This window comes from Diabrotica undecimpunctata, chromosome 5 (assembly GCF_040954645.1).
Source record: "Diabrotica undecimpunctata isolate CICGRU chromosome 5, icDiaUnde3, whole genome shotgun sequence".
In the NCBI taxonomy this organism is placed as follows: domain Eukaryota; kingdom Metazoa; phylum Arthropoda; class Insecta; order Coleoptera; family Chrysomelidae; genus Diabrotica; species Diabrotica undecimpunctata.
Genome location: NC_092807.1, coordinates 114,415,493 through 114,442,914, shown reverse-complemented (window position 1 = coordinate 114,442,914; position 27,422 = coordinate 114,415,493). Strand labels below are relative to the sequence as shown.

General features: G+C 31.9%; 1 protein-coding gene across 1 annotated transcript in view; it reads right to left on the bottom strand.

Annotated features, from left to right (window-relative positions):
• LOC140441692 (uncharacterized) overlaps positions 1-25,727 on the bottom strand; it is a 32,352-nt gene extending 6,625 nt beyond the window's left edge. The window contains exons 1-3 of the mRNA XM_072532573.1: positions 25,364-25,727; positions 17,851-18,092; positions 16,718-17,088 (exon numbers count right to left, since the gene is read on the bottom strand). Coding sequence (XP_072388674.1) covers positions 16,718-17,088; positions 17,851-18,092; positions 25,364-25,640 — 890 coding nt within the window. The 5' untranslated portion in view covers positions 25,641-25,727. The remainder of the gene's footprint in view (positions 1-16,717; positions 17,089-17,850; positions 18,093-25,363) is intronic.
• Between the last annotated feature and the right edge of the window lie 1,695 nt (positions 25,728-27,422).

Sequence of the window (27,422 nt, the reverse complement as noted above, 5' to 3'; positions counted from 1 at the left end):
TCCACTGATACAGTGCTTTCGCCACGTAGATTTTAAACAATGTGGGGGATATGCAACACCCCTGCCGGAGTCCCTTGTTTACAGGAAATTTTTTTGAAAGTCTATTTCCAATTTTTATTCCCGACGTTGATCCTTCATAAAGCTGTTTAATGGCGTTAATTACTGTGTGGTTAATGTTTGTTTCCTGCAAAACTTTCCATAGCTTTTTAGCGGGTACAGTATCATAGGCCTTCTGAAGGTCTATTAACATAAGGTGGGTTTCTTGGTTGGTACTTGATCTTTTTTCTATTATTTGTTTCAAAACAAACACATTATCGGTGCAGCTCCTTCCCGCTCTAAAGCCAGATTGTTCCTCTTCTTCTTGTTCCTTATATTCTTGTTCGATAATGTCTCGAAGTATCCTTCCATATAGGCGACTTAAGTTACTGGTTACTGATATACCTCGATAGTTTGAGCAGTCCAGTTTACTTCCCTTCTTATGTATGGATGATATGAAGGATACTTTCCACTCATGCGGGACTGGTGCACCGTTTAGATATTGGTTTATACACCAGGTTAATCGTTCAAACAGTTTGTTAGTGCCGCATTTGATTAGTTCTGCTGGAATTCCCTCCGGACCTGCAGCTCGACCATTTTTTAGTAGTTGTATCGTTTTTATGACAGTCCTCTCATCGATGTTTATCGTTTCTCCCTGTATGTGTATTTCAGTTGGAGACATTTCTCTATATTCCTCTCTGTTTTCTGTTAATAGATTTTCGTAATGTCGGATCCAGTTCTCTGTTGTTATTAATTGTATGTTTGTTTCTCTTTTTTCATTTGATTTAACTTTTGTCAGGAATTTCCACGTCTCTGAGCATTTTCTACCTCCCATATATGTGTCTATCTCTTTGCATTTTTTGTCCCACATTTCTCGTTTAGCTGTGTTTACTAGTTGTCGTGTTCTCTTTTAATATCTTTGTATTCATCTTTATCCAACTCCTGTTTTGTGTTTAGCCATTTGTGGTATGCTTTTTTCTTCCGAAGTACTAGTTCTTCAATTTCTTGATTCCACCAAAGTTTTTTACTAGCGGAATTAGTTTTTAGTCCAATGGCCTCCTCTGCTGCTTCTTTGATGCTACTCGTTATGTTTTCGTAAATTTGTTCTACTGACTGGTCTTCTATATTATGTAGCAACTTTTCGTCTAATCTGTGCTGGTATAGGTTTCTTGTGCTTTCGTTGATAAGGCTGTTTAAGTTATATCGTTTGTTCGTTATCACTTCTGTTTGTTGAGGTTCCTCATTAACGTTATTGTTCTTGTTAGATTTAAAAGGAAATACCATTTTTGTCCTAACTATATAGTGGTCGGAACCACACGTCGGTCCTCTAAGTACTCTTACATCATTCACTTTTAAGGTAGTGCTTTGTTTGACTATTACATAGTCAATGATCGATTTTAAATTCCTTGTATGTTGTACCCATGTGTATTTGTGAATATCCTTGTGTTTATAGAAGCCGTTCATTATTCTCAGAGTATGACTCTGACACACTTGGATCAGCCGTTCTCCATTGTTATTCAGGTTTATTTCACCGTATGGACCGATCACCTCACTGTTTATTCTTTGGCCCACCCGGCTATTCAGATCTCCCAGTACTATCAGTTCTCGTGACTTTCCTATGTTGGTGATTATGTCGTTCAATTTTTCGAAAATCTCGTCCTTAGCAGCAATTGATTCGTCATCTGAGATGGCGTAGACTCCTAGAATTGTCACTGGCGTTTGATTTATGTTGATATTAACACGTATGATGTTTTCGTCGATTGTCTCGAAATCAGTTATTTTGTGTTTGAATTTTTTGTGTATCATTACAGAGACTCCTCTCTTTGCTCTTTGGTGTTTTGGGATGCCACTGAATATGTGTGTATAGTTATTTACAGTTTCTGTGCCAGTTCCTTTTTTCTTAGTCTCCGTCAAGACTACTATATCCATGTTGGCGTTTTTCAGTTCATGAATAACTTCTTTCATTTTTACTCTTATTCCCTGGACATTCCATGTACCAATATTCAATATCCGTTTCCGTAGCTTGTGTCTTTTTCCATACATTCCGTCCGAAATTCCGAGGCAAGCATTAGGCTTTTTAGTAATTTCCAGTTTTTACAAGTGACAGGGAACTGGCCTGACGCCTAAACCCCCAACCTGGAGGACCAGGTAATTTTTCCTCAATGTTTTCTTCCTCTAGATCGACTGTCTTTCGGGACTTTAGAGATCGATCTTCCCTTCTTGTTTTTTATTCCTGCCACTTCCGCCGACTTCGCCATTTCGATTTTGTTCTCATCCGCCTTCATCGCCGTTGTGGTCTTAGAATAGAGTATTGATTTTTGATAGAGTGTTGAGTAGATTTTTTGATGAGTATTGATAGAATCCCTAAAATCCAGGGATGCCACTTCCGCCATCGTGGAGTTACCCACGTGAGCGACAGAGAAGATGACTCTGTGCTCCGTGGGCCGAGTTAATGGGCATGTATGATTCCATACCCAAAGGAAAATATATGTACTTAGTCTTATATTTTTTGTATTTTAATACGTTTTAACCTATTTTTTGTACCACGTCGAGAATTTTTCAGGAAAATACTTAGATTAAAGAAACCAGGATTTCTTTAATCTAAGGGTAAATGTAATAAGTGTAATCGTAGCAAACTTGAAAAAATTTTGTTACATATTGTGTTGTGGTTACAGAGACAGAAGTAATAAAAGGTAAGTACATACATTAACTTGATTCTATTTATATAAATAAATAAAATTATATATTTTCTAACTTTCTACACTATGATGGCGAATTTATACTTTAAATAAAAATATTAATAATAAAACATCGTTATCCCAGAGACTAGACGCAATACCATCAGAAGTGAAGTCGAACGGGAGATTAATAATCAAGAGGTAAATGTGGATCAAGTCCGTAATGAAATACATGAGCAGATTCCTGAGCTTACCATACAAGAAACTCAACCTGATAATACACAACACGACAACAACGGGATACGCTCATCGAGGAAAAAGACAAAAGAGATAATCTAATCGTTGGGAAAAGGAGACTAAAATTCATAAAAGTGGCCTCTTAATATGGAGGACATATCCGGGAATACAAAAGCGCCAAATTTAAAGTAGCTATAAAATATTTTTCAGAATGAGTCTTAGACGAGAAGGTTTTAATTAAATAATAACGATAATAGTCTAAAATGTGACACAATTGTTAAAAAACTTCAATAGAAATAAGCTTTCATGTAGCAGTTGGGACAAACAATAACATAACCCAACTAAATTTGATTTCTTAAACAAGGAAAGTGACTCTCTTTCCTTGTTTAATGTGGCCTCCCAAAATAGCACTTCCCGTCTAACAATATTTTTGCTCCCACTACCTTTACATTCACTCTTCTGTCTTTTTGCTCCATGGTTACGCTATATCCTGGTAAGCAAAATGGCACGTGCTGTACAAGAGTTTAATGGAACAAACCCACTTAGCAGACCACCGCTACCAAAAATAAACTCTTCTAAAAAACTAGGTGCTCTGTTACAAATTATGAATACTGAAGTCCTACCCAATTACGTCGTAGAAGCCCTTACGCTGGCATATTTCATATGCTTATTTACTGTGCAGCAACAGCAACAGCTAATATAAAGAGAATTAAGACCAGAACACGACGGGATACCAATGTCGGAAGGACAGTTAACAGAGTTGCACCCTGGGAAAAACGGCTTCTAAACGAGATTGGATTATTGCGTAGGAACATTGATATCGTCATTGATGACATCAAATAACAGAATAGATACGGGGGATAACAAGTAGAAAAGTTATTAAAAGAGCACAGATAATGCTGAGCACTGCAAGACACTTGCAATATGATCCAGATAAAAACACAGCCCAACAGTGCCTGGATACATTAAAACAAAAACTCTCCATTTATTCAGGAAGTTAAGGAGGTACAAAGTTAGTAAGAGCAGGAAATGTGACAATGCGCTTTTTGAGCGTGCCGAGAAAGCGAGAAACCAAGCCAAGAAGAAATCCAGGAGTTTTGGAGAAATCAACTTTCCACACCAGCTGCGGAACTACCAATGCTGGATGGATAGAAGATACGACGCACAGCTGTCAACACTACCGTACAACTGTCGATGAACCCTTCACCACAGAAGAAGTCTCTAATATTATCAAAGGGCTTCATAACTGGAAATCTCCTGGACTAGAGGGAGTTCAAAACTTCTGGTTTAAGAAGTTTTGGAATGCTCATGAGTGTTTATCAACATGTTATTCCTAATCATGTTATTCCTAATCCACGGGAAATACCATCATTCCTAACGCAGGGAACAACTTATTTAATAACGAAGGATCAAAATAATACCCAAGATCCAGCCAAATACCGCCCAATTACTTGTTTTCCAACTCTGTATAAATTGGTCACATCCTGTGTAGCCCAGCGTATCTACCAACACTGCGCTCTAAACAATATCATAGAACCTCAACAGAAAGGATGCGCTAAGGGTTCCATGAGTTACAAGGAACAACTTATTATCGACTAAGTCATTTCTAACCAGGCATACACCAAAAAAGGAACCTCTTCACTGCCTTTATTGACTACAAGAAAGCCTTTGACTTAGTTCCACAGAAATGACTGGTAGATATATGAAATATATAAACATATATATATATATATATATATATATATATATATATATATATATATATATATAGAGAGAGAGAGAGAGAGAGAGAGAGAGAGAGAAAAGGAGTACGACCGTCAATCCAAAATAAACTAAGGTACACTCGAAGAGTGGTGGGTTTTTCGGTCAAAGTGGAGAAATAAAAGACAAAGAAGGTGGCTACTTCATCTATTTATTGAAGACGTTTCGCTTTCTGCAAAGAGGTTGGTATTTTGCCTTGCTGTTCTATCATTTTGACCTCAAGGCCATATCTATTCACGTTGTTTGCGTGGGTGTTAAACCTGTAAATTCATTTACTTGCGAGATTCAGTAAGCTTAAGACTGGTAACTTCATTTTTTATCTTTATTACTATATTAATCTTAAATAATTCAATAATGTTATATAATAGTCTCCCGTTTTATACCGCTGTCGCGGCTTTGGGAGTATAGCAGGGTAGTCTGCTATATCTAGGGCCTACGGTATACAAGGAAGGTAACATGGCCAGTGCTACGCTTCAACCGTCTATTATTACCCCTGGTTTTACCCAAGGTACTCATTTTTATTCAGGCTGAGTCGACCTGGGGCCTATAGACATTTTTTAAAATGTCTAGATGTTCTTGCCGGCGGTGGGATTCGAACCCCGGACCACCGGCTTGCGAGGCAAGCATCCTACCGCTTGCGCTATTGCGTCTTCAACCTAAAGTTAAAATTAAAATCTAATTGATTATAAGTAAATTGTTGGAAGGGCATTCTCATGATCTTTCTGGTTCTTTACACAATAAAATAAACCTTAATGTTTTTTACTTAAGTTCTCATAATAACTTTTTTATATACATGTATGTTTATAACATGTTCTTTTGCTGTGCTAATTTTGTTAAATTGCAAACTATACCTAGTTTCAATTAATTGTTTTATACAACTTTAACTCTAAATGTCCAGTTTCGTAAGCTTTTTCATATTTTTTACATCATTGACTGCTACATGTCTTTGTAAGGTAACACACATTTTGTAACTTCTCTATGGATGTTTGGTTTCATATTGTTCTTTTTAGATGAACTGATGATGCTTTCTGAGCAGAAAGCGAAACGTCTTCAATAAATAGATGAAGTAGCCACCTTCTTTGTCTTTTATTTCTCCACTTTGACCGAAAAACCCACCACTCTTCGAGTGTACCTTAGTATATATATATATATATATATATATATATATATATATATATATATATATATATATATATATATAAATAAGTCGCACCTCCTAATACCTGGTGAAAACAATATCGACACGGAAAATATAACAATTAACCGCGGCCCAAGGAGACTCGCTGAGTCCATTGTGGTTCTGTCTAGCGATGAACCCACTATCCCAGTTATTGAACTCCACTGACTCAGGTGTTAGCATTAAAAACACCAATACTGTAGTCGCCAAGCTTGATCATCTGTTGGCTTCCACTCGAAATCACTTATATCAAATGCTAAAAACTGTAGAAACTTTCTCAAATTATATCAGCATGCACTTTGGGCTGGACAAGTGTAGTGTACTAAATATAGTCAAGGGAAAGGTTTAAGCTGGAGGATTCGATATGCAAAATGGCCAAAACATCAAGGCTAAGGCTACTCAAGGAGTAAAGCATGCGCGGAAAATTGACCACAAACAAATGAAAATCGAATTAACTTCAGAGTTCATACGAAGGGTAAAACAGCTACTTCGTTCACATCTTAATAGTAAAAATTTGTTTAAGGCATTAAACACCTACGCATTTTCTGCGCTTAGCTACTCATTTGGGATTATTAAGTGGACTAAAACGGATATAGAAACTCTTCAGCGAAAAGTACGAACAAACATCACAAAGGCACAAAAACACCATCCTCGAGGTGCAGTAGAAAGAACGACATTACCGCGGTATTTAGGAGAACGACGACTTATGGATATAAGCGAGCAATGAGAAAAACAGATTACTAATTTAAGAACTTATTTGCAGTTGTAGGCGGAGACATCTACTCTTCATCGCGCGATTTGTGCAGTAGATGACACAACACCAATCAAACTGAGGGAACAAGAAATGCGCATAAACTATCTTACTAAGAACGAAAAAGTGCGCATCTGGATGGGTAAACCTCTGCACGGGCGACATCCCAATGAAGTCAGTCAAGACTATGTCGACAATATAGCGTCAAACTATTGTTTGGGATCAGGAAATATGTTCCTTGAAACAGAAGGTTCATTACTTGCACTCAGGATCAGGTTATACCAACTAAAAATTACCTGAAATATATCATCAAAGACCCTCAGGTCTAAAACGACAAATGCCGATATGGATGTCAGGTCCAAGAAACCATCCAACATCTTAACGAGGGCTGCCAAACATTTGCTGCAGCTAAATATAAAAAACGGCATGACTCAGTAGGGAAGATCCTTCATCAAGAGATATCTTTTAAACTGTGACTTTTACAAACAAACCATCTCCCATATTATCAATATGTTTCTGAGAGTATGCTTGAGAATGACAACTACAAGGTATTCTGGAATCGCACTGTGCTCACAGACCAAACTGTAGTACATAATAGGCCAGATCTCGTGCTAGTTAATAAACTAATGAGACAAACAACACTAATCGATGTGGCGATACCTAACAACAATAGTCTGCGTGTTAATTACAACAAACCGATCGCCAGGTACAGAGATCTGGAAATACAAATAAGGAGACAATGAAGAATGAAAAGTACCCAGACGATACCTATTATTCTATCTACTACTGGAGTCATTCCGAAGAACCTCCTAGAAAACATAAAAAAGCTGAGTCTAAATGAACATCTATATAAGATCATACAGAAAGCTATGCTACTTTCGACGTCCAGATGCGTGCGAAAAATTTTGGGAGATACACCGACGTACTAAGTCATCTAGAACTCGGTAACATGGAAAGAGTCCCACCAGAGCTCAATCCTTTTGATACCGTAGGTATCTGAGATGAGTGAATTTTCCCCTTAGAGGGAGTGTGAGCCGTATGGCTGAATCTGGAAACATGCTTATATTTTTTTATTTAATGAGATATAGTTTAATTTTTAATACCTTTCATTTTCAAAAGTTTTTATTAACAATTGTTAAATATTTGGACAGATGAATAGCAGAATAGTCAACACGTGTCTGAAAATCTCTTTGCAAAAATTGGCCTTTTCGACAATTTATTCTTCTTTGAATAATCAAAAACAACATTTCTTAGACGCATTATAAATTAAGTGTTGTTCATCATGTTTTTTGATAGATGTCTGATAATACAAATAAGCTTTCTGGAGCTCAGTATAGAAATAGGAAGTGGTAAAAAACGGAATTAATTAAAAAGACTAGTAGTTCACTAGAAACTTTTATAATCCCAACAAAATCACCAATAAAAATGGTTCTTTTAATGTTTTTTAAATGATCGCATGATCATAGAAAAAAAATTTGGACATTTGACAAAAAATGATACTTTATCTTGTTTTCAAATATACAGATTTTTTGCATTTTTTATTGCATACGTTTCACGTTTATTCTGATAAATTCATATCACTGTTTATTAGTGCTTTCAAATCGTATTAGTATGACTCCCGAAAATAATGTAAAAGTTGTGGCATTACATGAATATGGCCATGATGCTCTTGCGAAGTATCGTCAGACTGAAGAATATACCACAAGACCAGGATCATGCAGAAAAATGAGGAGAACAGAAATGTTCTCCCTAGTCGTTTGTTAAAAGTTCGAGGAACTCTTTTCTGCACGAACTGAATAAGAGTCCTACATGAAAGTGGTTTGCGTTCTCATAAGCCAGTAGCATGCTCAAAATTAACAGCAGCTCATCTAGCAGGATGACATTTACGAATGATTACAGAGACTGGACTGTTCTGCAATAGAGTGTTGTTATGTTTTCCGATGGGTCTCATTTTTGCTAACCATCTCCAGAAGAACACGAACGTGTATGGAAGAGGTCCGGAGAACGATTTGCACCTTGCCGTATTTCACCCAGATCGCCGGTTAGTGGCGGAGATGTTCAGCATATTTTGTTAATTTTTGTTCATAATCCATGTTTCGCTTCCGTACAGGACCGTGGATTGGATCACTGTTTGCGCTTAGTAGCTTGTGTAGAACTTCGACCATCTTCTCTCTCCTCTCTCTCTCTCTCTCTCTCTCTCTCTCTCTCTCTCTCTCTCTCTCTCTCTCTCTCTCTCTCTCTCTCTCTCTCTCTCTCTCTCTCTCTCTCTCTCTCTCTCTCTCTCTCTCCTCTCTCCCTCTCTCTCTCTCTCTCTCTCTCTCTCTCTCTCTCTCTCTCTCTCTCTCTCTCTCTCTCTCTCTCTCTCTCTCTCTCTCTCTCTCTCTCTCTCTCTCCCCATCTCTCACTCACTATCTCCCTCTTCTCTCTTTCTCTCTCTCTTCAAGTTATAAAAGCTAAAACTAGACTTCTTGCGCTTTTTCCCAGTTATTGCTTTTTTTTAATAATAAACATTAAATTTTCAATTTCTAGCTAATCAAATATTATGTAAAAGTTAGAAAACGAAATAACTTTTACTATATATATATATATATATATATATATATATATATATATATATATATATATATACATATATATATATATACATATATATATATATATACATATATATACATATATATATATATATATATATATATATATATATATACATATATATATATATATATATATACATATATATATATATATATATATATATATATATATATATATATATATATGTATATATATATGTATATATATATATATGTATATATATATGTATATATATATGTATATATATATATATATGTATATATATATATATATATATATATATATATATATATATATATATTGTGACGATTGGGGTTTATAGAAAATAATTTATAAGTTATATACTACATAATATTAGATATAAAAAAGTATTTGATTATTTTAAGAAGTTATATACTAGAGAATTTAATAAAAATATATTTATGTGAGGGCATTTTTAATAAATTAGCATATAATAAGTGTAAAAAGTTGTATTTTAATGTTGTAAATATATTTAAGTGAGCCATGTGCATAGGCAACCAACTATACAGTAAATTGACAGATAGAAATTAATCATAATACGAACACAGTATAGACAACAAGTTGTTATCTATACTGTGATACGAATATAAGTGGGGTTATAATAATAATGTTAGTTTAAAATGTTTAATTTATATATATTTAATGATTTAAATGTTTATTCTGATCTGAAAAGCCTAAATGTCAACAAAATTATTAATAGAAAAGAATGGAATTCTCTGGATCACCGGAGATGGCCATGTTTGCGAAATGGTTTGTTCCAGAAAATTCAGACATGTATTTAATAGAACAAATTGGAACATGATCTCTTACCAGATGGTTCTAGAATATCCAAAAAGATATAAATACCCGTGATTTGGATTCAAGATGGCAGTTTTTAGTCAGAAGTCAGGCCAGTTTATTATGAAAGTTAGTAGATACATTTAGTTAGTGAAGTAAATTGTTCAGAATTTTCAAGAAGTCAGTCAGAAAAGTTTAGTAAGAAATATGAAAGTTAGTTGGAGTCAGTGAATCAAGTACAAATAGTCCAATTGTTTAATATAATGAGTTAAATGAAGATTAAAAATTATGCATATAATTTAATGCACATTTATAATTATACACAAATAATTATTGAAGATTATAAAAGTATATTAGAAGAATATTGGATGGACATTGGAAGGAATTAAAATTATATTATGATTGGAGATTAGTATAAATCAACTTATAATAATTGGATATTGGTATATTGAAAAGAAGAATAAATATAAATGCTGTTTGCTGGTTTGCTTGGTGGTGTATAAATGCTGGTGAAGAAAAATATATCTTAAATTGGTAGAAGCTGATAATTGGAAAAAGAAATTTCACAAAAACAAGGATAACCGAAGTACGAAGACATTCAGTGGTGATTAGAATATATATAGTGGAAAACAGTTCATTTAGGCATTCAGTGAAAGAAAGGTACAAAATTTTGTTAATATAATTTAGTTAATGTCATAACAATTTCAATTTTGAAGATAGTTTGTTTAAATTTTACATTGTCTATAGAATTTAATTAGTTTTATAAGAGTATCAATTTAAAGATAGTTTATTTTAAATTTACATTGGCTAGGTTAGATATATATATGTGTGTTTCATAATAGTTATAATAAAGATAATTTAAAAAGTACTTACAAACTAATTCTTTGAGAACCGAGATAAAAACCCTATATTATTAAAATACTCATTGCTCATCATTCAAACAAAAAACACATCATAACAATTTGGCGCCCAACGCGGTGGCTCTCTATTTAAAAGAATTAGTTTGGGAAGATAAGTGCTCTCATATAATTAAATTAATTATCAGTAGAAAGAAAAAATTATAGATTTTATTTTTAATTATATTTGAACAAGTAAAGTCTCAAAATGTCTCAAGGAAAGAAAGGTACAAGAAGCAAAAAGAATGAAGAAGATGTGGAAGTAGAAACACAACCTATACAAGAGGAGAGTTTAGTTCAAGTTCCACAAGATACTGCAGAAATGAATCCAGAAAGAGAGGAAAATGTCAATATGGCAGCTTTGATGTCATTAATGATGCAGATGAACAAGACAATAGAAGAGAATACGAAAAAAATGGAAGAGAATTCAAAAGAAGTCAAAGAAGACATGAAAAAAATAGAACAAAAAATGGAAGAGAATTCAAAAGAAGTCAAAGAAGACATAAAAAAAATAGAACAAAAAATGGAACAGAATTCAAAACAAGTCAAAGAAGACATGAAAAAAATGGAACAGAAATTGGAAGAGAATCATAGAAAATTAGAAAAGAAAATAGAAGATAATAATAATAAAATTGTAAAACAAATGGATAAAAAACTTGAAGCTGCAGAGAAAAAAGTAGCAAATGAAATAAAAAGTATACGGAATGACTACAAGAAAAGGATAGACAATGAGAGGACAGAAGTAAAGAGGATTATTCAAGATAATAAGATAGATATAGAACAGAAAATAGAGTTGCAAAAATGTAACTTAGAAGTAAAAATTAACGAAGACAGGAGAAACACAGAAGAAAAATTAGACGATATACAACAAAATATCCAAATAAATTGTAATCAAATAAGAAATGTGGAACAGAGAATAGATGATATTTCACAAATGAGAGACATAGGGAGACCTTACTTAAATTTAACAAATGAGACTGGGATTAAATTCTCTGGTAATATAAAAAATTTGCATCCTAGAGTATACATAAATAGTTTAAAACATAAATTAAGATTTGTGAATAATATTAATGATATTAAAGATTATATTAGAATGACATTAAATGACAATGCAGCAACTTGGTTTGCTAGTATTGAGAATGATTTAGATAATTTTCAAACATTTGAAAATAAATTTTTAAATTATTATTGGGGTGAATTAGAGCAAGCCAAGTTTAGAGAAATTCTATATTTTGGAAAGTATAATCAAAATTTAAAATCAAATATGGTAGATTATGCATTGAAATTGATAACAGTTGCAAAATATTTAGAACCACCACTTAGAGAGGATGAAACAGTCTTAAATGTATCTAGACATTTTGATGCTGATGTTGTGCAAACCGTAACTGTACAAAATATTCAAACAATAGATAGTTTTATTAATTTTATTCAAAGAATACAAAGAGGCAATATGACAAGTAATAATAACAACAGAAAAAACAATAATAACTTTCAATATAATAAAAATGATAATCAACAATATAGACAATCATATAACAATAATACTAGGTATGGTGATAGTTTACAAAATTTTAATAATAATAACAGTAATCCAAATAGACAGAACTTTAATAATAATACTAGTTATAATAGACAAAATTTTAATAATAATACTAATTATAATAGACAACATATTAATAACAGTACTAATAATAATAGACAAGATTTTAACAATAGAAAAAATACAGAGCGACCTAACTATAACAGACAGGTAAATTGTGTACAAAGTAATAGGAGCTGCGAAGACAGGGAACGAAAGAGTACAAGGCAAGAAAATGTGAGTAGAAGTCATAGTAGGGAAAGACATAGGACATCAGATCCAAGTGGTCAGATACAATCTGACAATTCTAATAATCAAAATTTTGTGCAGTAAACTTTCTGAATTACAAGTTAGGCCATTGCTATTATGAAAAACCTTCTGAATTTATTTCTTTAGATGAAGAGAAAATTATTGAATCTATTAATTTAATTTATATAAATGCTTTGGCCAAAAATAAAATGATTAAGATTATGATAGATACTGGTTCAGAAAGTACTTTAGTCTCGGAGAATTTTATTTTTAATACATTAAAATTATCAGATATAATAAAGATTCCAAAAATTAAAATTGTTGGTGCAAATAATAAGAAGTTGGGTGAAATTGATAAACTAGCCAATTTTAAAATTAATATTCTTAATAAAGAAATTAATATGCAAGGATTTATTGTCAAGGATTTATGTGTTGATATATTAATGGGAAATGATGAATTGGAAAAGAAGAAAGTAAAGATAGATTTTGAAGAGAAAATAGTAACTTTGGAAGGGCAAATAATTAAATTTATGCAGAAAGATGAGGTAGAAGAAGGAATAAGAGTTGATAGGATATTATTAAAAGAAAATAATGATGTTTATGAAGAAGAAATGTATTTTGATGATAGGGAAATGTCCCAAAAGAATATAAAGAATAATTATTGTAGTGAATATTTAAGGAATGGAAATTTTAAGCAGATGGATGCCTACGAGGCGGAATGCGTAAAATTGGAAGCAAGGAATAATGAGTACATAATGAAGAATAATTTTATTTGTAAAGAAGAAGATATGATAAAAGTTTTAAATTGCCCTGAAGAATATAAATCAATAGTCATTTCCATATTGCAGCAACACAAGGGACTTGTCAATAAAGAAAATAGAATTGCACAAAATTATATCCATAGTATAAAAGTTAAAGAAGAAAAAGATTTTAAAACAAAATCATACCCAATATCATATAAATACAAAGAAGAAGTAAACAAAACAATTAATAATATGTTAGAAGATGGAATACTAGGAAGAATTACAGAAATGTCATTTTTCACTAAAATCGATTTACAGCATAGTTTTTGGTTAATACCTCTAGAAAGAAAAAGTAGACAGTATACAGGATTTCAGATAGATGGAGTAGTATATCAATTCAAAGTACTACCATTTGGACTTCAATCATCTTTTCTATGTAGATGTCTTCATGATATTTTGGATCAATATGAACATTTTGTAATTCACTACATTGGTGATATATTAATTGTTTCTAAAACGGCTGAAGATCATGAGAAACACCTAAAAATTATAATAAACAGATTAGATAAAATTGGACTTAAAATAAATCAAGAAAAATGTACATTTTTTCAAAAAGTAGTGATATATCTAGGTTATAAACTTAATACTAACAGCTTACTGATATATCCATTTTATTCAATAGACTTGATTTGTTAAATAGATGGTAGATTTCATTATTTTGAATCAATTTGACATCATACTTGTTGAATTTTGTATATATGGAAATTAATTTGTACCCTAAAAATCATAATTTGGGGTTAGACACAAAATTGATACTATAATTGCTATAAAAATGTCTTTCTAATATAATAAAGTGGAAAAACTTACCAATTTATATTGATGAAAGTTATTTTGAATGGAAATAATTCCTAGATTTTGTCTATAAATAAACAGAACACAATATCCATTATATTTTTAATTAAGGTTATATTTTATTCTCTGATATAGCATCCATTGTTCCATTTGACATGACAGTTTGACCATAGAATAGCCGAACTGTGATCCGTTGTTCTCTGCTTTGACATAGACAGCGAACAGGGATGTATTTAACACATTTTAAATAAAAAAAAAAATTTGATTTAATAAATTTAATAAGGTATGAGAAAATTATTATTTAAAAAAATAATAAGTAAATCATTTATTTTAAATATTATTTTGGGGTATTGTGACGATTGGGGTTTATAGAAAATAATTTATAAGTTATATACTACATAATATTAGATATAAAAAAGTATTTGATTATTTTAAGAAGTTATATACTAGAGAATTTAATAAAAATATATTTATGTGAGGGCATTTTTAATAAATTAGCATATAATAAGTGTAAAAAGTTGTATTTTAATGTTGTAAATATATTTAAGTGAGCCATGTGCATAGGCAACCAACTATACAGTAAATTGACAGATAGAAATTAATCATAATACGAATATAAGTGGGGTTATAATAATAATGTTAGTTTAAAATGTTTAATTTATATATATTTAATGATTTAAATGTTTATTCTGATCTGAAAAGCCTAAATGTCAACAAAATTATTAATAGAAAAGAATGGAATTCTCTGGATCACCGGAGATGGCCATGTTTGCGAAATGGTTTGTTCCAGAAAATTCAGACATGTATTTAATAGAACAAATTGGAACATGATCTCTTACCAGATGGTTCTAGAATATCCAAAAAGATATAAATACCCGTGATTTGGATTCAAGATGGCAGTTTTTAGTCAGAAGTCAGGCCAGTTTATTATGAAAGTTAGTAGCTACATTTAGTTAGTGAAGTAAATTGTTCAGAATTTTCAAGAAGTCAGTCAGAAAAGTTTATTAAGAAATATGAAAGTTAGTTGGAGTCAGTGAATCAAGTACAAATAGTCCAATTGTTTAATATAATGAGTTAAATGAAGATTAAAAATTATGCATATAATTTAATGCACATTTATAATTATACACAAATAATTATTGAAGATTATAAAAGTATATTAGAAGAATATTGGATGGACATTGGAAGGAATTAAAATTATATTATGATTGGAGATTAGTATAAATCAACTTATAATAATTGGATATTGGTATATTGAAAAGAAGAATAAATATTAATGCTGTTTGCTGGTTTGCTTGGTGGTGTATAAATGCTGGTGAAGAAAAATATATCTTAAATTGGTAGAAGCTGATAATTGGAAAAAGAAATTTCACAAAAACAAGGATAACCGAAGTACGAAGACATTCAGTGGTGATTAGAATATATATAGTGGAAAACAGTTCATTTAGGCATTCAGTGAAAGAAAGGTACAAAATTTTGTTAATATAATTTAGTTAGTGTTATAACAATTTCAATTTTGAAGATAGTTTGTTTAAATTTAACATTGTCTATAGAATTTAATTAGTTTTATAAGAACATCAATTTAAAGATAGTTTATTTTAAATTTACATTGGCTAGGTTAGAAATATATGTGTGTTTCATAATAGTTATAATAAAGATAATTTTAAAAAGTACTTACAAGCTAATTCTTTGAGAACCGCGATAAAAACCCTATATATTATATTATTAAAAATACTCATTGCTCATCATTCAAACAAAAAATACATCATAACAATATATATATATATATATATATATATATATATATATATATATATATATATATATATATATATATATATATATATATATATATATATATATATATATATATATATATATATAGTAGGTACGTCCACTCTATCTTTTCCCGTGCGTCATGATTCATTTTCAAACAAGTTAAATCAAAATATTAAATATAGGTACTCGGTTCGCTATTCCCAGTCCGAACTATCTTGTGAATTTAGTAATTTTTTTTGCGAAGTTAGTTACTTTTTGACAGACTAAAAGTGGCTGGATATTTTATATATTTTTGTAGGAGCAATATCTCTCGAGCACAAATATTGGCGCACACTTGTTTTATTTTTTCAGATTTTGTTAAATAAAAAATAAAGCACATGGTTTGCGACTGGCAAATATAGTTATTATTGGTACAACGTTTAAATACAAAAAATAGAGACAGAATGGAATCAACATATAAACAGAATGGATGAAAACCGACTAACTCAAGAATAACTAAATTACAAACCAAAAGGAAGAAGTATAAGATATCCCTTAAAAATATGAGTATATTTTTATTTAATATTATAAGAAATTAACTTACTTTTCTTGTTGCAATATTCGTTCTTGATCTGTTAATAATATTCGTAATTCATTTAACCATCCTTCTTTTAAGTTGTTAAATTTCTTCCCGTCACCTCCGCTTAGTGGTTTATTAAAGTAAGATTTTAAGAACAATTTTGATCCAGTTCTACTTACTTTATGTATTATTTTTGTTTTATCTGTATCCCTCTTACATCTCACTAGTTCCGGTGACAGCAACTGTTTTATTTTTAGATCTGGGTTAAAAGCTTGATCATCTGATACTTTTTTTCTGATTGTCCTAACTGTTGAATTTTTGATAGATGTTCTGTTAGATCCTTGACTTGGTTTAACGAATATATCTGTGTGATTATCACTCCCTATTTCTGTTACCTAAAAGGAAATTAAAAAATACTAGTAGAAGATCTGCAATATCTTTTGAAAAAGATACTTAAGGTTGGACAATAGCATTGTTATAAACAAATATTATTTCTTCTTCTTTTTGTATTTATTGTTGATATGACAAAAGTATTTATTGAGAGGTAGACTGGCACATATCTCTCCATGCGACTAGCGAATAAAAGTTAAACTATGACAGTCTGTAATGCAGATTCCTTTGACGTCATGGCGGCGACCATATTGGTTCCGGTCTTAGCTAAGGTTCATGCTCGACCGGTAATGCAGATTCAACGCTTACCGACAGTAACGTCGGAATTAGACTTTCACCGTCTGCGCCTGACCGAAGCCGCCGAGCCATCAAGCATCATTTCCCAGCTTTCACATCCATAAAGTAGAGCAACTATGACCATTTTCTTTTATGAGTTATATCGTTGTATTGTGTTTTTCTTATTCTTCGAGGTTATGTGAATTGCTATGCATATATACTGAAATCTCTTAATCGATCAATGCCTCTATATTTCTCGAAATTTAGACATCGTAATGTAGCACCCTAGATATAATAATTGAAATTACTCACTTGTTCTAAATCGTCAATTAGGTACTATTTTCACTCTTATGGGGATCTTACTTTTAAACGTCTTAACTTTCGTCTTTTTTGTCTTACACGCTATAGTTTGGAGATCGCTCTTTTTAGTCAATACAATGATGATCAATATTATAATATGAATTAGACTGTGTGATTAAAAAATCATATACCTTTATCAGTTGTTCGTTTCTTCTGAATTCTTCTTCATTAGTTAGGGAACTATCCGATCCTGTATTTTTATCTGTATCATCTGTATCATTATCTTCTTCTATTTGCTTTTTGGCTTGTTCGTTTTCATATTGTGCTTTTAGAAAGTTTTTTATTGTCTTTGTACCAGATACTATAATAGGTCTCTTTGGATACATCAAAGGATTATCAGAAACTTGCAGAGCTTTTAAATTTGGCACAGTACCTAAAATACAACAAACTGTAGTTAATAGATACGTAGATTACTTACAGATTATCCTCGGATTTGGTCATGGAATAGTAATCAAAGGAGCCATGTTTACATTCATTACACTCAGGCAGGACCAGAGTGGCACAAAAAAGGCACCACCCTTTAAACGGAAGGCACCAGACCCTCTCTCCTAAGCTTTTTAAATAAAACTTTTTTGAAATACTAATGCATCTAAAGTAAATCAAACATGTTTGTGAATTTTTTTGAGTTTAATTTTAATTTAAATCCATAAACTTTAATCAGCCAAAGTGAGGAGTCTCTCACTGTCTCCATTGGAGATTGGATTCTATATATGAATTTACTCTTTTAAAAAATATGTTAGAAATCATTTTGTTTGGTGGTTAGTAGAATTTCCTTTCTAAATTTTTTTAAATTATTTAGTGCGCTCTAAGAATTGCGTTCTAAGAGCTTGATACAGATCTTGACTGACTGCGAGGCACAGTCTAATGCCGGCTTAACCGGACCAAAAAAAGTGTGGATGTCTGAAGATACATTTTACCTCGTTGAACAATGTAGAAAACTGAAAATTGCTAAAATTGAGAACTTTCTTAAGAATTCCCAGTACCGACAGCTATCTAGAGCTATTCAGGCTGCTTGTAGATAAGACAAGAACAAGCATATAGAGAAAATCTGCAGTGAGAGGACTTTATATGACAATCGTGCCCATAGCTTAAACGACCCTTTATCGAGACCGGATTATAGCAGGTACCCTGTCCGCTAGTGTAATATATACTTCCCAAATGGATGAACTATCCATTCTCCTCAGTATTTCTTCAAACTGCTTTTATTTTCGAAAGATACAGATTATTTTAGGCTGGTAATTTTTCCACTGAGATTCTTGACATAGAGACGACTTACAGTAGACAGACTGGCAGTTGATGTTGAAACTAAAGAAAATCTTTCAAATTTTGTAATAACTGTGCAATATATACTTCCCAAATGGATGAACTATCCATTCTCCTCAGTATTTCTTCAAACTGCTTTTATTTTCGAAAGATACAGATTATTTTAGGCTGGTAATTTTTTTCCACTGAGATTCTTGACATAGAGACGACTTACAGAAGACAGACTGGCAGTTGATGTTGGAACTAAAGAAAATCTTTCAAATTTCTTTCTTTGTAATAACTGTATAATCCGTTGCAAGATAATTCGGATGGAATTCCCCAGATTAAGAGACTGGGCGGATAGCAAGCACAAAATGACTGTACTCCCTTAATGCTGTAACGAACAGTCACCCTTAGTCTTTCGTTACATTGGGTTCAATTTTAAATTCTATCCAAAGTTTAAAGGTACTTTACTAAATAATACAAAGTAGGTGTAGCCAGGTACTTATTGGAATTTTGAGTTGTTAACGATTGGTAAATAAAATTTTAAGCATAATTTTGTGTACCTATTTAAATTTAATCAGTTAATTGTATTTGTACTTGGTATTCAGAATTACAAATGTCTAGGTACGTAAAGAAAGTGTTTATAAGAGATTAGAAAATTTCTTGGAATTTTATTCAGGTAAAAGGATAATGTTTACTTAATATCAAATTATCACTAAATGGGCTTCTATGAGAAGAAAGTTTATTTGAAAAGAACTTCATTTTTCTTTTGTCGTTCATTTAGAATAGAAGTCAGTGTAATAACTATAAATATGAGTAATATAGAAATGATTAGTGACGATGTCCGGTACATTCCTGTCACTATTTCAGGAAGTAAAGACGAGTCTGAACCTGAAAAACGTTCTGGTTATATTCATCTCACACACGATTCAAAGCAAATCGTGCTTAACATTTACAACGGTAAGTACTTGTTAAAAATACTCTTTAGTTAACCTTCCTCGCTGATGATGATCCGGATGATCGCCAACGTCCGGAACGGATAGGCACTTTAAGAAGAAGTTAACCTTCCTAATACCGGGTGAATTTTAAAACGACCAGTATCAGGTGGAGCGACTTCCCGTCCCAGTAGTTTGGTTCACTTTTAAGCGCAAGGATTCTATATATTTCATTAATCTTACCATTTTCTTAACTCTTTATTGTGTGTATACTTTGTTTGGTATCAATTCAACAAATTAAAAATCAAAGACAGAAGACAGTCACATTCAGAAACTCACCAAATAAACAGGTAATTTTAGCAGTTATCAGATATCAGATTCATACTATAGAAATATACGAGCAATATAGCCAACCAACTCTAGCACAATACAGTAAACGGAGAGATTACGGTGGGTAGGGCACGTGGTCCGCATGCATGAGAATAGAATCCCCAGAAAATTACTAAATGCAAGATTGCAGTGAAAAATACCTGTTGGAAGACCTAAAAAGAGATGGGAAGACGAAGTCGATGAGGACGCCAGGAACTGCCTGGGAACGCGTTCATGGAAAAGAACAGCGGTAAATCGAGATGATTGAAGAAGCCTGTTGAAGAAGGCCAAGGCCCGATTTGGGCTGTAGTGCCATTGGATGGATGGATCAGATATCAGACGTACTTGGGGCTAATTGCACTTTACAAATTCTTAGAGAGACAATCCCAACTAGAAAGTGGTGTTTCGAAGAATCTAGACAAAAATATGCTAATAGTATAATTATAAAAGTTTCCATCGTGTAATAGCAAGAATGGAATTTCAAAGATAAAGGAAACACATTACAATCAACTGCTAATATGTAAATAATGCGACTGCACATCATGGCAAGTAATTAGTACAGTCATTAGTAACCATTTTCCAAAACTTTCGTCTAAACTGATAAAATCAGATTTGTAGAACGTGAAAACACTCGATACCACGTGGGACGAATTCTCGCCCCATATACATTTCCGCGAAATCCGACGAGAATATTTAATTTTTTGTTCGCGGTATTTTGGGTTTTACTACTTGTTTGTGCTCTTAATACATCATATACCAATGTCTTAAACCGTTAAAGTGATTTGATTAAACTTAATTACAGATATTAATAAAAACGGTAGACTTGAGGCGAGAATTCGCGGTATTAGGAAGGTTAATTATATTTACGGATTAATTAATTCATAAAAAACACAGAATTTCGATCAGAATAATTCCTTGAGAGGTAAAATTACATATTTTTTCTTAGGTCTTCTTTCGACGATGGTTAAATCAGAAGCGATCAAAAAGACAGTATTTTTGACACAAGTACAACGATCCACTGTGTACGAACTTACAAAAGACGGTACAGTGTTGCGAAAAAAAGAAAGGATTCTGGTGCCCATCGAGTATTACCAAATTTTCATTTATCATATACATATATATATATATATATATATATATATATATATATATATATATATATATATATATATATATATATATATGTATATATATATATATATATATATATATATATATATATATATATACGGGAAACAATATATCATATGTATTCAGTGAATAACTTACCAACTTTAAATAAACTTTTGAGTGAATTAAGAAACAAAGAAATAATCCTCGAGTGTCATAAAACTACTTTTTTAAGGTTTTTAAAATCGAATGTTTAAAACAGTGAATAAGCGGCAGGCAATTATGGAATCCAGCCTATTAATAAAGTGGAGGTTCGATTATTTGGAGAGTCTAAGGTCTTTAAGGAGTGAAGGGAAGAACTTGTATTATTTGGATGAAGCTTGGCACGACACCCACGATATAGTTAAAAAATGTTGGAGACCGATGGTAGTAAAAATTGCGTCACCAATGTTTCTTCCTCTAGAGGATAGAAGATAATTTGTATTTTACATTGTGGGAGAGAATCAGGATGGTAGAAGATGCTTTATTACTCTCTGCTAAGAATGCAAGTGATTGTCGCTTAGATTATCACCAAGATATGGACAGTACTTTGTTTGAAAAGTGGTTCGAGCATCAATTACTAAATAAATTAAAAAGAAATAGCGTTATTATTTTGGATAATGCTCCGTATCATTGTAGACAAAAGAGTAAAATTCCAAAAACTAATTCAAACAAAGCTGAAATTCAAGAATTTTTATCAAAATATGAAATATATTTTATGGATTTTTACATAAAAAACAATTTATAGAACTATTACAATTAGTTAAATGTGAAAAAAATTATTTTATCGACAGGCCAGCTGAGAATTATGGGCATAAAGTATTAAAATTGCCTCCTTACTATTATGTACTGAATCCAATAGAATTGTTCTTGTCTCAATTAAAAAGTAATGTGAGGAAAAATAAGAATTCTCCTGCTTAAATCATTTTCGACTTTTGTATATTTAATTAAGGCCGAGTATAATATTACAGCAAATAATTGGAAAAAATCTATAGAGCATGTCAAAAAACTAGAACAAAACTACTCACAGTTCCAGAACATTATAAATAGAGTAGTTATACAGGGTGTTTCAAAAAAAGGTAACCCCGTCTCTAGGGTAGGTAAAAAATTGAAAAATAATTGGGGTTTGCTTAGTAAAAAAATTTTGTAACGCCATCCGTTTTCAAGATACAGGGCGTTGAAGGAAAAAAAAATTTACGCATTTTTTACGATTTTTCCGAAACTACTGGCAACATTGTAATGACATTTTATACGAATATGTTTTGGAAGCTGATACCATGAATTTGTTTTTATATCTGATTCTCATAGAGGGCACTAGTTACACGGATCGTACTAAGTATTAGTCAATATAACTTTTTTAAGAGTATAATTATTAATCAAAATTTCAACTAAACTTTAAACATCATTCAATTTTACACGAAAAAGTTACTCTTGGTAAAACTCGATGCTGTGTACCGTTTTCGGAATATTTTGATTTGAAAATTATGAAGTAATAATTGATGCTGGTAGTAATGATAAAGTTCTAATAGGTATACCTCTATTTTCTCCAAGTGTGCCATGGAAATCTGACATTTATTGATTGTTATGATGATAAATCAATAATAATTAGAGTTTTGAAACCTTGTTATTTGTAAAATCAAATCAAAATGTACTCAAATGTTGAATACACTGACATGTTATTAACCTTAGGCGGATGTTTAGGATGTTCTAGTGCAGCTGTGACACGTTATGCAGAAAAGTTTCCTAGAAGAAACTTACCAAGCAAAAAAACATTTAGAGCCGTTGAACGACGTTGTCGAGAAACTGGGAATGTGAGACCAAATAAAATAAATTCTGGTAGACCAAGAACAACAAGAATAATTAATAAAGAAAATAATACTTTAAATTTACTTGATCAAGATCCAACAGTTAGCGTAAGGAATATAGCAAGACAAACAAATACTTCTTCTTCAAGTACTTGGCGGATACTGAAAGAACAGCAATTATATACTTATCATTACAGACAAGTCCAAGAGCTCTTGCCAGATGATCTACCGGTTAGAGTGGATTTTTGTGAAACAATGCAACAAAGGACAGTCCACAATCCAAATTTTTTGAAATGCATTCTTTTTACGGACGAGGCCACCTTTATGCGACAAGGTATGTTTAACTCCCATAATGCACACTACTGGTGTGATGAGAATCCACGAGTCAAAAGGGTATCACATTACCAACACTCATTTAAAGTTAATGTTTGGGCAGCAACTTTAGGTAACAAATTAATAGGTTATCATATTCTACCTGGAAATTTAAATGGTGATATGTATCTTGATTTTTTAAACAATTCCTTATTCGAGATATTAGAAGATTTAACACTAAATGAGCGAAGATCTTTATTTTTTATGCACGATGGAGCTCCACCACACTTTGATAGAAGGTGTCGTAATTGGTTGAGTAATCATTTTCCGAATCGATGGATTGGTAGAGGTGCAGAAGCTCCGATTCATTGGCCTCCTCGGTCATGCGATTTTAACCATTTAAACTACACAGTTTGGTCGTATATTAAGGAAAAAGTCTATGCTACAGAGGTAAATTCACGCCAAGAATTGAAAGAAAGAATTCAACGTCAATTTAATGACATCATAGCTGATCCCCTACCGTTTAGAAGGTTAATGGAATCTTTAAAAAAAAGAATAGACTTGTGTATTCGCGAAAACGGAGGGCATTTTGAACACTTACTGTAATTGAATTTTATTTTATGTTCTTAGTCATTAATTTAATTTCCTTCTTGTGAGTTTTGTTTAATTACTAACTATGTTATACCAGCATCAATTATTACTTCATAATTTTCAAATCAAAATATTCTGAAAACGGTACACAGTATCAAGTTTTACCAAAAGTATCTTTTTCGTGTAAAATTGAATGATGTATAAGTTTACTTGAAATTTTGATTAATAATTATACTCTTAAAAAAGTTATATTGACTAATACTTAGTACGATCCGTGTAACTAGCGCGCTCTATGAGAATCAGATATAAAAACAAATTCATGGGATGTATCAGCTTCCAAAACATATTCGTATAAAATTTCATTACAATGTTGCCAGTAGTTTCGGCAAAATCGTAAAAAATGCGTAAAATTTTTTTTCTTTAACGCCTTGTATCTTGAAAACGGATGGCGTTACACAATTTTTTTACTAAGCAAACCCCAATTACTTTTTAGTTTTTTACCTACCCTAGAGACGGGGTTACCTTTTTTTGAAACAACCTGTAGATTTAAACGATAGCGATGATAGTGATACCGATTTAAATGTAGACGATAGTTAAGTTTAAAATTATTATTTTTTATATTTTTTCACTATGTTAAATATATATTTTAATATAAAAGTATTACTTTGATTGCCGTAATTTTGATAAAATGTATCAGTATATAAGTCCGACCCTGTATACAACTATACCTAGAAGATTAAATCCGAAATATCTTGCAACGAACAGTAATCCCATAATTAAATATATTATCAAAGAAGGGTTAGGTACTCACAATCCAAATTAAACATTTTATTGATGCAAATGTCGCAACCGGTTTCGGAGTTTACAATTTGTACCTCATTATCAAACCCAATTGAAACTATCAAGGGTAAAAAATATGCTAGCATGTATTTAGTTATTGTTAGTGGCTCAGTTTTTCGTTCCTGGTAAGTTCTTAAGTTCTATAAAATAGTTCAATAAAATATTTAATTTGGATTGTATATAACCCTTCTTTGATAACACAGTTAATATTTAGATATATTTCATAAGGATATTTAGATAATTGTAAAAATTATCGAATTATAAATTTTCTTTGAATAAGTACCAGTATCTGATATACCTATAAAGATTAAACTTATTATATCTGCGTTATACGAGTAGTTTTAATACAATTATAATTCATAGAATGCGTTTGTAAAACGCTTTTAGGACATACTTACCAAGTTCATTTGGTAGATTATGTAAATTATTGTTCGTTAATAACAAATTTTCTAGTTTTTCATGAAATGCAATACTAGTAGGAATAGATTCCAACAAATTGTTTCTTAAATCTAACCACATCAGTTTGGGTAGCTTCCAGAACAAATTATCCGGTAATGCAGTAATAAAATTCCCCTCTAAGAAAAGCATCTTCAAGTTTGTCAAATCTAACACATCCTGGGGTACTACTACTAATTTTTCTTTAGAGTGGTCACATATTAAATCCAAATGAGACATTGTTTCTTCTAATAAAAATTACCAATTTAAAATTTTAATATTATAAGTTGACAACTCAAGACTGACGGACAGTATTATTGCTGGGAAATTTGTTTATTTCCATAGTAACTTACACCTGTAGGGTGACCGTCTGGTTGTTCTGGATAATTAAAATCGATTTTACGCATTCTTTGCCGCGTTTTATCAATGGCGTAACATATCGAGGTTGTAAGGTCCTTATGGATATTGCTTCATTTATACAGAGTGTTTCCAGAGAGAAGGGAAATATTTATATGAGCGATTCGGCACTTAATTTTAAGACTAGAGTTTGTTCACACCATTCTCCTATCCAGATATCGTTATTTGTCAGGGAGAAGTGTTCACATTTAACATTTTTAAAACTTCGAATATTTTTATGTGGTTCTTAAAATATTCTCTTGTGGAATATATTACCCTGCAACTCTTAGTTTGGTATTTGGTATTTCTACATAGCAGTTAGAAATTCCCTACCTACCTGTACGGCTAGGAATGTCTTGAAGTTTCCTCAGGAATTTCTCAGGAGCAGCAGCAACACCAAAACGGATGAAAAGGAATTCTGTGAAAATGATAGCCCTTTTTACTAAGAATAAATGTAGACAGTTGGGTAGATTGGCACCCGAATTCCAGAAAGACACCAAATCTAAAGCAGGACATCCTTGAAAAATATTACCTTCTTCACCAGATAGGAGTTTAAAATAGCAAGCCGGTTTCCTGGCATTTATAAAAAAACATCAAAAAACCCACCAAATGTCGGAAGGATAATATAAACATTGACACATGAAATGTATAATATGTAGTAAGAACAAAAATGAAAATCAGCCAGGAATTACAAACAATAAGTATGGATTTGGTGGTCTTCACTAAGACAAAGAAAGTAGGACCTGGCACATAATTGATAAATGACTATTAAAGTCTGTCAAATATTAAAATAAACTATAAATCAAAAATCACGCGCCGTAAGAGGACAAATATAGCGGAAATCACGCGCTCTTCAAGAATTCTAGGACATTTTAAATTCGATCATTGGCGACACGTAAGAAAATGTGTTTCCTTGCCGTCACTTAACATTGTGTAGGATTTCATTCGTCAGCAAATACTTTCAGTTACCAATTCCTAACTTCCATTTATCCCGAACCACGAGTCGAAAGCCAGGGTCAACTAGCATTTCAGAATAATCAAAAACACTGTTGATAGGAGGTCGACGAGGAGTCGAGCACAGTGTGAGTAGAACACTAAGACGACGAGGTGATATGCATAGGACGGCATCTCATCTATAGACGACGTACGACGTCGTCTAGACAAAAATAAGTAGATGGAAATTTCATGATATTTGAAGTACCTACCCAGGTTCTTGTTTATCATAAAATTCACACTGATAAAATCAATATTTATTCTGTTGGTACATATTATACAACGTATTCCGTACTGCCATTTTTGATGCCCCGTGCATATCACTCTTCTTACTTTTAAGACGACGTCTATTTTTGCCTAGTTTTGAAAGCACAGGATTGTTTTTTTTTTCCTTTTTTTATCGAGTATATTGTTCGCCATGATATTTTTAAAGCAGCGGCAACCCCTTTTAAAAAATAATTATTTAATAGCAACTGATTAACAAACACGCATTTGATGAACACACACCTTTTGAACAGATGTAAGAGTAAGAATAATTCTTATTATTGCCATAAACGTTTTGTTAACGTGACGGAACGTTACAAGTAGCAAAGGAAAAAGAAGGAAGGGATTATAAATTTAGTTGACACAAAA